At 49.3% G+C, this 10,498-nt stretch overlaps 2 protein-coding genes across 2 annotated transcripts; both read left to right on the top strand.

Annotated features, from left to right (window-relative positions):
- The first annotated feature begins 399 nt into the window (after window positions 1-399).
- LOC106816532 (neuroglobin-like) lies at window positions 400-1,526 on the top strand. Its single transcript, XM_014821158.1, has 2 exons — window positions 400-644; window positions 1,114-1,526. The coding sequence occupies exons 1-2, from the start codon at window positions 410-412 to the stop codon at window positions 1,506-1,508; spliced, it is 630 nt and encodes a 209-aa protein (XP_014676644.1). The 5' UTR covers window positions 400-409; the 3' UTR covers window positions 1,509-1,526.
- A 2,525-nt stretch (window positions 1,527-4,051) lies between these two features.
- On the top strand, window positions 4,052-6,654 carry LOC106816531 (N-lysine methyltransferase setd6-like). The gene is made up of 4 exons (XM_014821157.1): window positions 4,052-4,486; window positions 4,963-5,391; window positions 5,701-6,121; window positions 6,500-6,654. Exons 1-4 carry the CDS (start codon window positions 4,172-4,174, stop codon window positions 6,652-6,654), a joined length of 1,320 nt encoding a protein of 439 aa, XP_014676643.1. The 5' UTR covers window positions 4,052-4,171.
- The last annotated feature ends 3,844 nt before the right edge of the window (window positions 6,655-10,498 follow it).

Below are 10,498 nucleotides of genomic sequence, written 5' to 3'. Positions count from 1 at the left end.
GAGAGAGAGAGAGAGAGAGAGAGAGAGAGAGAGAGAGAGAGAGAGAGAGAGAGAGAGAGAGAGAGAGAGAGGCTGACCGTGTATGTATCGTATATTTCTGTCACGCACGTCTTCCACATACAGTAATCACATGCTATACTGTAACACGCGCACTCACGTGTTATATATAGTCACTCAGATATGTTTTCCACTTCTTCCTTTCCTCCTCATCCTCCTCTTCGTCTTCCTCCTCTTTCTCCTTCTCCTCCTCCTCGTCCTCCCCCTTCTCTTTCGTCTCGGTCTTTCTTCTTGTTCTTCTTCTTCTTCTTCGTCATCATCATCTCTTCTTCTTTTCCTCCCCCTCACCATCATAATTACCCTCACTAATTAACTCGTTAATTGCTTCTCTCTCAGCCTCGCCGCCGCCGCCATGGGAGGCGGATGTTCGGTGGTGGCGACCTCTGGTGGTCGGCCTGACATCGAGCTGACTGAGAGAGAGAAAGCGCTGATCCGCAGGTCGTGGAAGCTGCTGTGTGAAGACAGCATGACCATGATAGGCGGAGAGATATTCCTGAAGATATTCGAACTTAATAACGAGGTCAAGGCTCTTTTCCCGTTCCGTGACGTCACGGGAGAGGCTCTCAAGCACGATCCTGACTTCAAAGGTGATTAGCTGGGAGAGAGGGGGAGAGCGGGAGAGGGGGAGAGAAGGGGAGAGGGGGAGGCAGAGAATGGAAGGAGCTATTATATGAAGGCGACCTGGTCAGAATGGTTTACCTATGTCCCTATTTACTTCTTTGTTGCACCAAATCCTTATCTCACTCTCTCTCCCTGCCATCTCCCCCTCTCTGTCTAATTCTAAAAAAACCCCCCCCCTTTTTTCTTTTCCCTTTTTTCCTCTCTATCTCCTCTTCTCCCCCTCTCCCCCATCTCTATCTAACCCTTGCTCCCCCACTTTCTCCCCCGCTTCCCCTTCTCCCCCTTCTTCCCTCTCGCCTCTCTCCCCCTCTCTCCCGCCTCCCCCTCTCCCCCTCTCCCTCTCTCCCCCTCTCTATCTAACCCCTCTCTCCCTCTCTTCTAACCTCCTCCTCTCTCCCCCTCTCTATCTAACCTTCTCTCTCTCATCATCTGTAGGTCACGCTAGCAGATTCATGCAGGCGTTGGGAGCAGCCGTAGATAATTTAGACAACCTACGTCACTCTCTCGAACCTCTGTTATCAGCGCTGGGTAAGACGCACACTCGCTACACGGACCGAGGATTCACTCCGGCTTTCTTCGACGAGTTCACGGCGAGTATTCTGCACGTGTGGCGGGAAAGACTCGGGAGGAAGTTCACGCCGGAGGTGCGGGCCGCCTGGCTGGCCATGGTTTCCTTTATTGCCACCGCGATGAAGGACGGCTACAGGAAGGTTCGCTGGGCGCGCGTAGAGGAGGGGAACGAGAGGCGGGGGAGCGCAACGGGACCCGTGGATCGACACAAGTTCGATGAAGAGATTCTGAAGCTGATGGCGGAGAAGGAGACGAAGTAGGAGCGACGGTGGCGCCATCCGGCGTTACGCGAGAGAGTAGGAAGGAGAGGGAGGGAGCCAGGGGAAAGGGAGCAAGAGAGAGAGAGAGAGAGAGAGAGAGAGAGAGAGAGAGAGAGGATATAGAGATAGAGAGAGAGAGAGAGAGAGAGAGAGAGAGAGAGAGAGAGAGAGAGAGAGAGAGAGAGAGAAAGAGAGCGAGTAGGAGAAGGTAAGAGAAGGTAAGAGGAAGGGGGAATTATGAGTAAAAAAATGACGTCATAGGATCAGGGCGTTGCCTCTTTACACATGAGCCCTGACCTTATGTCATATTGTATATAAGTACATGCGTTCAAGTATAGTGTATAATATATATATATATATATATATATATATAATATTATATATATATATATATATATATATATAAGTCTAGTGGTTGTCGTGTGTATATAAGTGTGTTCACATATCATGCGTTCCCGCATTACGGCCACAAACCTGTGTATAGCGGCCAGTCAAAGTCTTAAATAGTCTTCATAAACAGGTGGCCTGTCTATAGAGGTGGTTTCACTGTTTGACCGCTACTCAAGAGAAACATTAGGTGGCTATTACGACCTAAACGACCGGTGACCGGTATAAAGAGGTGGTCAATATCTCAGGTCGAACTGTATTACTGTACTATAACTGTACTACATATTGTACTGTATTACTGTACTATAACTGTACTACATATTGTACTGTATTACTGTACTATAACTGTACTACATATTGTACTGTATTACTGTACTATAACTGTACTACATATTTTACTGTATTACTGTACTATAACTGTACTACATATTGTACTGTATTACTGTACTATAACTGTACTACATATTGTACTGTATAATAGTCGGGAGTATTAGCGTGATTATATTACACAGTATTGTACAATAACATGCAGTACAATAACTGCAGAATTACTAACACCAGACGAAGGAGTGTCGATTGAATTATTATTAATGATATTTTGGGAGAGTTCGCGCTGAGCTGGAATTTCTAATAAACAATAATTATTACTTATTACTACTTATTTATAGCAATCTCATTCAGAGAAAGCTAGACNTATATATATATATATATATATATATATATATATATATATATACCATACAACGAGTTACGTAACTTCGTCGTTTTCAGCTGTCTGTCTTCTACCTCTGGATGTTTCGTATATTTTCGTAATAAACGATCAAACAAAGAATATTCAAAAAATAAGAGTGTCTTTCATCATGTATCATAGTATGAATATTACATACGACACACGAGGCTGCGGTTTACAGCTTATTAAGCTTTATTGAGGAGGGAGGGGGAGAGGAGGGGGAGTGGAGGGTGGGGGAAGGGGAGGGGAGGGTGAGTGTGAGGGGAGGGTGAGGGGAGGAGAGTGGAGGGTGAGGGGAGGGTGAGGGGAAGGGGAGGGGAGGAGGAGGGGAGGGGAAGGAAGTAGAGTGGAGTAGAGACGGAGTGGAGGGTGAGGGGAGTGGAGTGAAGTGGAGGGTGAGGGGGGATTACTCCTGCGCTTCTGTGATGTGCGTTCCTGTCGTACGTACACGTACCTGTGTACCACGTACATGTGTACGTGGTACACAGGTACGTGTACGTGGTACACAGGTACGTACCTGTGTACCACGTACACGTACCTGTGTACCACGACGTGTACGTGGTACACAGGTACGTGTACGTGGTACACAGGTACGTGTACGTGGTACACAGGTACGTGTACGTGGTACACAGGTACGTGTACGTGGTACACAGGTACGTGTACGTGGTACACATGCAGGTACGTGTACGTTGTACACAGGTACGTGAACGTGGTACACAGGTACGTGTACGTGGTACACATGCAGGTACGTGTACGTTGTACACAGGTACGTGAATTTAGTGCAACCTAACTCGACCCCTAGTTGCGGTGCGTATGATTAATATGCTCTTGAATATATATATATATATATATATTATAATGTTTTTATATATATATATAATCCAGAGAGACATGATACAAGATTAATAAACAGGTCCGCATGTAATGGACAGGTACGAATCTTATAAACAGGTACGTACGTATCTTATAAACAGGTACGTATGTAATAAACAGGGACGTGTGTAATAGACAGGTACCGTATCTTATAAACAGGTACGTAAACAGGTACGTATGTAATAAACAGGTGCGTATGTAATAAACAGGTACGTGTGGTGGACATGGTGTATTTATAGATTATAGTTACATCGTGTATGCGGTGTCCGATCGATCGACAGGCAGTATAGTTACTTTCCCGCCTTAACATCAGTTTCTACATTTCTCACGCTTCACAGGTACGTGTACGTGGTACACAGGTACGTGTACGTGGTACACAGGTGCGGTTAATTTATATTTGCGCGCTCGTGAATTATTTCTGCCGAGAGATGGCGCTGCGATGTCATATTACGGGAGAACACGTTCAACGCTGCCTGGTTTCGCTAAAATATCTCTCACATACGTTGCATAAGGAGGTGCTGCCCTCTTTAAAGTCAAAGGTTACACAACAGTGACAACACGTGTTTCTCCCAGAGCTAATGTCAACGCGTGGTGTAAACATTGAATTTCTATCGTACCGCCGGTAAATATATCCTCGTTTCGATCAAACTTAAAGCTTTAATCAGACGCGGCAATGCCTTCGTCAAGGAAGAAAAGAAAGGCCGGTAAAAACAACAATAACTCGAACACCGCCCGTAAAGCCAGGCGAGTTGATAAAGTGGTCAAAGCCAACACTGGCAACAGCAGTACTACTGACACTGTACTCATCGTGGAGAAACAAGTTGACGTCGATGACAGCAAAGATGACAAACTGACCGCCTTCGTTCGCTGGTGCGACGACAATGATTTCAAGGTCAACAGGAAGGTTAGAGTCGGTAAGAACGGCTCGTGTTACAACTACGGTCTGCTGGCCTGCGAAGACATCGCACCCGGAGAATCGCTGTTCCAGGTTCGCGTTCCAAACCTATTCGATCGTTTATCTTAGTAACACATTGTCAACACCATTAGTTATGTATCTGCCATCTGTTTTGATAAAAAATTGTTTCTATGTGTTATTTTTATAATTATATACTTAGTAACTCTATGTAATAAATTAGTATTACATGATGTAACATATGTCCATGTTCCTAATATCAATGTATAACATGTCCTATGTAACATGGTCGAAATATAAGTTATATTTACAACGTGATAATAAATATTTAATTATTATATATAACGTATCTAAATCCTAGAAATTAAACTTTCACACATGACGTAATCGCTCATTTAATGTGATACGTGTAACTCACAATATGGAGCAGTTCCCCGTAAATTTGTTTTCCCGACGCCACCAAGATTCTCCCTCCATCAGCAGCGGCATGCGTCGTCCATCTTGTTGCCACGGCGACATATCGCTGATCTCCGCGTCCGTTTCTCCCGCAGGTTCCGCGCCGGATGCTGCTCAACGCCACGACCTCTGACCTCGCCGACCTTCTCCGCCGGGATGCTGAGCATCTAACGAGTGAGAGCGGCTGGGTTCCCATCCTCATCGCGCTCATGTACGAGTTCACAAATCCCTCCTCCAGGTGGCGCCCCTACCTCGATGTCGTCGACTTCTCACGTCTAGACCTTCCGATGTTCTGGCCCGAGTCGGAATTGGATTCCGAGCTCCGGGGGACCGGAATTCCGGAGGCGGTGCGGCGGGACGAGAGGAACATCCGGGCGGAATACGACGCCGTCGTCGCTCCCTTCCTCGCTCGCCACCGGGGGGCGCTGCCGGCAGGCTGCGAGGGTCTCACGCTGTACCGACGCATGGTGGCGTTCGTGATGGCCTACAGCTTCACAGAGCCTGACGACGACGAAGAGGAGGAGGGGGAGGAGGAGGAGGAGGGGGAGGGGGAGGAGGAGGAAGGGACAACATCAGGAGAGAAGGAGGAAGGAAATAAATCAGAAGAGAAGGAGGAAGGAAAGAATCCCAAAGAGGAGGAGGACAACGAGAAGGAGAAGAATGAGAAGAAGGAAGAGGAGCAGAAGGAGGAGCAGGAGGAGGAGAAGGAGAAGGAGAAGGAGAAGGAGAAGAATGAGAAGAAGGAAGAGGAGCAGAAGGAGGAGCAGGAGAAGGAGAAGGAGGAGGAGAAGGAGAAGGAGAAGGAGAAGGAGGAGGAGAAGGAGAAGGAGAAGGAGAAGGAGGAGGAGAAGGAGAAGGAGAAGGAGAAGGAGGATGAGGAGGGTAGGAAGAGGAGGAGACCCGCTCCCACGATGGTCCCTCTCGCTGACATGTTAAACGCCGTTCCGCGCTACAGCGCCCGTCTAAGCTTCGACGCTGACGCCCTACGCATGACCGCGCGTCGCACCTGTCGCCGCGGCGACGAGATCTACAACACGTACGGTCGCCTAGGCAACGCCGACCTGCTGCACATGTATGGCTACGCGGTGGTGCCATACCCGGGAGATTCCGTCCAGATCCCGACTCGCGCGTTTATCGAGACGACTAGAGACATCGCCGTCGCCGCGGACGACGAGCTGCTGCCGGGGAAGTGGCGCCTCCTGGTGGAGCTAGGGTTGGCGACGGAGGAGGATTACAGAGTAGGAGTAGGAGGAGGAGAGGGAGGAGGAGAGGGAGGAGGAGAGGGAGGAAGAGAGGGAGGAGGAGGAGAGGGAGGAGGAGGAGGAACAGGAGGAGGAGAAGGAGGAGGAGGAGGAACAGGAGGAGGAGAAGGAGGAGGAGCAGGAGGAGAAGGAAGAGGGGTGGAGTTTTGCGGAGAGAGGTTGGACGAGGAGGCACGAACCATCCTGAGGATTCTCACATTGGAGGACGAGCAGAAACTGCAGGAATACAGGGAGAAGGGAGGCTGGAGCACGGATGAGGAGGGGGAGGAGGAGGAGGGGGAGGAGGGTACCCTGAGCGCGGCGAGCGTGCGACGGCTTCCCCGTGAGTCGCGTGTGCTGCTCGCACGCGTCGCGCGGCGTTGCCTTGCAGGGTACGCCACCGGCGTGCGGCATTACGACGCGCACCATCTCGCCTCGGCTTTCCGCCAGGTGGCGCTGACGCAGCGCGCGAGGTACGCGGGGTACGTCAGACTCGGGCAGCGCCACCTGCTGGCGAACCTGATAAAACTGTGCAATGCCATCTAGCGGTGGATTCTTCGTGATTCGATCTACGTTCAGTTGTTGTCTGATCGATGTTGTTCTATTGTTTTTGTTCTATTGTTGTCGTTCGATCGATGTTGGGCGTGCGGTCGTGCAAGAGACGGACTTGTGAGGGAATCTGTCGCAGGTCATTGACATGTTGTAAACGTACGCATGTTTAGGACTGACTGCTGATTGGCTGCCGAGTGGCTTGCCGCCATTGGATGCCGTTCAAGCGCGCCTCGCCAGTAGTGTGAACGATTTGTGATCCGGATCATGTGATAATGTGTCCAAACAAACGCACAGTTAGTTGAACACTAAATATTGGCGTACGTGTGCGATAAAAGGTGCGAGTAGGAGAGTTATAATTGTGCCTGATGTTATTTAATCTGATACCAGCGTGTTTACGTTATACTTGATGACGTCACTGTCAGAAGTTTCCTCGTTCGTCGGATGTGCACTTGTTTTATCCGTCTGCTGTTACATCTGTCATCATAGATCCCTTAAAGGAAGAGAAAATCTTCTGAAACTGTGCAGCATAACGGACGTGTGGTGGTGTGGACGGTGGCGCCATCTGACGAATGGAAGGTTCGGGAGATTTACGTCCGACACGACGAGCGATAGTTCTCACAAACACTGCCTTCTGTTTTGTATTCTTTTGTAATAAATACGAAACCTAGAAATTTTTGTTTGTCGCCCTTTTCTATCTGTTATTTCATTATTGTTCCGTGGTGCACTCCCGACTTACAGACACATGGGTTCCCCGATGTGTAGAGATGAGAATAAAATTAGAAGTAAATTTCCAATTCGAAGTACATTTATTTATCGAAAATTGATAAACAACTTGACAATAGACAGCAAAGTAGCTTCTATGTGTCCATGAATGTCAAAAGTTTATTCTATGTCCACACTGGTTTTGCAGTATAGCCATGTGAATCCTGCCAGAGCTCTACCTTAGTGATTATAGCTGTAATAAACTTTTCTCTATTGATTTGATCCACTTTCTATATTAATTTGCTCAACTCTTTCTCTCTTTGTTTTCGGTATACTCTCTTGGACTAATCATTACGAGGGTAGTGCCGCTAAAGGGATCGTTGTCGTATATGTGGTACCCAAGGTGTCGGCGAGTATGTCGCCTACGCCTACTTCCTAACCCTAACCATATCAAATAGTTACCTCGGGTACATAGTATACGCCATTATGCAACAACGACCCTTCGTGCGGTAGTGCCAATGTGTACATGTACATGTACAAATACGTGCACATGTACAAATTAATACATGTACATGTTAAAATACGTGTACATGTTAAAAATACATGTACATGTACAAATACGTGTACATGTAAAAATACATGTACATAACCCAAATACATGTACATGACAAATACATGTACATGTAGAAATCCATCATGTACATAAACATGTACAAGCACATGTACATGTACATCATACATGTATCGGCGTAGATCATAGGTTCACGGGAACAACTGCTTCTATCTCGTAGTTTTGTACTCATTCGTATAGTGATCCAACATTTAATCCTTGAATTTAAATCAAGGAAATCTGCTAACATGTTTCTAGAAACGTAACCGCAATGTAAACAGAAAAATTATTCTGCGAAACCTTGACATAGGAAATACGTTTATGCTTTATACACGTTAGATGGCGCACAATAGTTTTTCCAGCTTCGCCGCCATTCGTCGATCGAGGAGGTGTGCGTCGTGACGTCACGGGCCATTCACCCTGGATAGATCGGATTCGGAGAGCGACGGGTCAGCCATTTATAAACATTCAAACTTTCCCCATTTCGGATGTTTTCGGGGAATGATTTGTACGATATCCGATCAATATTGCTGCCAAGACGCCCGATCTATAGACTCATGTAGATGTCACCTTACCATAGCGCTTACTTTTTGTGAATGAAGTGATAATATAACTTGTCGGTTATATCTGCACTGACTGTCGAGTCGGGGAGTGTGCGAGTGTGCGTGTGTGCGTGCGTGCACGTGTATCATATACGGTACAGTAAGTAACTCCCTTAGCTGCCTCATATCTGTTCAACTCGATCCCTCGATCGGACGTGTGTGCGCGGAGTTTGTAACTCCGTCGGTGACGAATTCGTTTGCAGCTCGGCGTTCTAGAACGTTCCTGCTGTAACCACCGCTAATCATTGATCAATGTCACACGATCTCTCTCTCTCTCTCTCGTTCTCCCTCTCAGCCGTCGTTTGTTAGCTAGCAGTGTTAATGTGTGTGTGTGTGTGTGTGTCTCGCTCTGTGTTGCCGACTGCTAGGTTATTAGTGAATCGCATGACTGGTGAACTGAGAGCTTTTCTCTCGGCCTCCTCTTACCCCCGCCTCCCCCTCTCTCTCTGTCGCGCTCTCTTTCGCCTCGCTACATGCACCCGGTAATTGAACAACGTTTGTGATGTCTCAGTCGCCGTGAGTCGTGTCGGATACGTTCGAATCTCCGTTCGTTCTCGTTGCCAGGCACAGACATTCTTCTGTCGCTGTCTCCCTCGTCACGCCGACCCGCCAAACACAGGAACGTCCGTCGCGCAACAATACAGTGACATCACGCGCTGTCGCCGTGACGACGTAACATCTGCCGTCTCGCTCCCATTGAACTCGGTCGTCTTCTGACGGCACCACCAGGGTGCGCCGGCATCGACGGACCTCGCCCCGAAACAGCCGACAGACGGGGAGTGTTATCCGAAACCCTCGTGGATGCATCGCTCGCTGCCACGGTAACCGCTACTGTTGCTGCGGCTGCTGCTACGATCGTGTGTCTGCCGTGTGTTAGTGCGCGTGTGTTAGTACGTGCGTGTGTTAGTGCGCGTGTGTTAGTGCGTGCGTGTGTTAGTGCGCGTGTGTGTTAGTGCGCGCTTGTGTTAGTACGTGCGTGTGTTAGTGCGTGCATGTGTTAGTGCGCGTGTGTTAGTGCGCGTGTGTTAGTGCGCGTGTGTTAGTGCGTGGGTGTGTTAGTACGTGCGTGTGTTAGTGCGCGCGTGTGTTAGTGCGCGTGTGTTAGTGCGCGCGTGTGTTAGTGCTGCCTCGCGTGGGATTCTAACTCTGCCACTGACATCAGCATCACCGTCGTCGTCGTTGCTACGTGCCATCGCTGCAGCGAATCAGGTTTCCTGTCATCCATCCGTGACACTGTTCGTCCGTCAGTCGCCACGGTAACGCGATCCATCAATCGCGATAACAACAAACTCGAGAGAGAGCCTTTGACCCCTCACCAACGGGCGCGCCGTCTACAGAAGGAATCCTCGCGTCCTGCGGCGCCCCCTGGAGTCCGGGCGAGTGTCGGACGTCGATGGCCGCGGAGGGAGCGGTGGCGCCACCGGTGGCGGCGGCGGCGGCGGGGGAGGAGGACCCCAGCAACGGTCCCGTGTTTGCCGCGCCGCCCCACGAGGCGCCCTCTAGGTTCTGGTTCTCGCTGACAACGCGGGACCAGCGCGCGAGATCGGAGGCTCTCGACTCCATCGAGCGAGCGTTCTCCGGCTGCATGGTCGCCACCGGCAACGAGGGCGGTGGCGCCACCTGCAGGGACGATGGTGACGGCACTGCGAGCGAGAGCAAGGGAGAGGCGGCGGCGGCGGCGGCGGCGGCGGCGGTGACGGTGGAGGTGGCGGAGGAGGTCGTGGAAGGAAGACAGCTCATGAAAGAACAGCTTCCTGGCTTGCTGAGGCTCTCCCTTCAGTGTCCGTTCCCAGATGTGAGGGATCGCTGCTGTAACATCCTGCTCAATCTCAAGGTCAGTATGTGTATAGATGATATTAGTTATTACGTCTCAGGGATAAACAATTAAAAATATATATGTATACACAATTTTAATGAGCGCACA

The sequence above is a fragment of the Priapulus caudatus genome, unplaced genomic scaffold (genome assembly GCF_000485595.1).
Source record: "Priapulus caudatus unplaced genomic scaffold, Priapulus_caudatus-5.0.1 Scaffold1405, whole genome shotgun sequence".
Taxonomy (NCBI): domain Eukaryota; kingdom Metazoa; phylum Priapulida; class Priapulimorpha; order Priapulimorphida; family Priapulidae; genus Priapulus; species Priapulus caudatus.
The sequence above is the reverse complement of the archived record's forward strand: the minus strand, read 5'-3'. Positions and strand labels throughout refer to the sequence as shown.

Coding starts and splice junctions, on each gene's coding strand:
- LOC106816532 (XM_014821158.1), top strand. CDS start 410: ATGGGAGGCGGATGTTCGGTGGTGGCGACCTCTGGTGGTCGGCCTGAC. Junction 645..1,113: donor GCACGATCCTGACTTCAAAG/GTGATTAGCTGG, acceptor CATCATCTGTAG/GTCACGCTAGCAGATTCATG.
- LOC106816531 (XM_014821157.1), top strand. CDS start 4,172: ATGCCTTCGTCAAGGAAGAAAAGAAAGGCCGGTAAAAACAACAATAAC. Junction 4,487..4,962: donor CCGGAGAATCGCTGTTCCAG/GTTCGCGTTCCA, acceptor TTTCTCCCGCAG/GTTCCGCGCCGGATGCTGCT. Junction 5,392..5,700: donor ACGACGACGAAGAGGAGGAG/GGGGAGGAGGAG, acceptor GAGAAGGAGAAG/GAGAAGGAGGAGGAGAAGGA.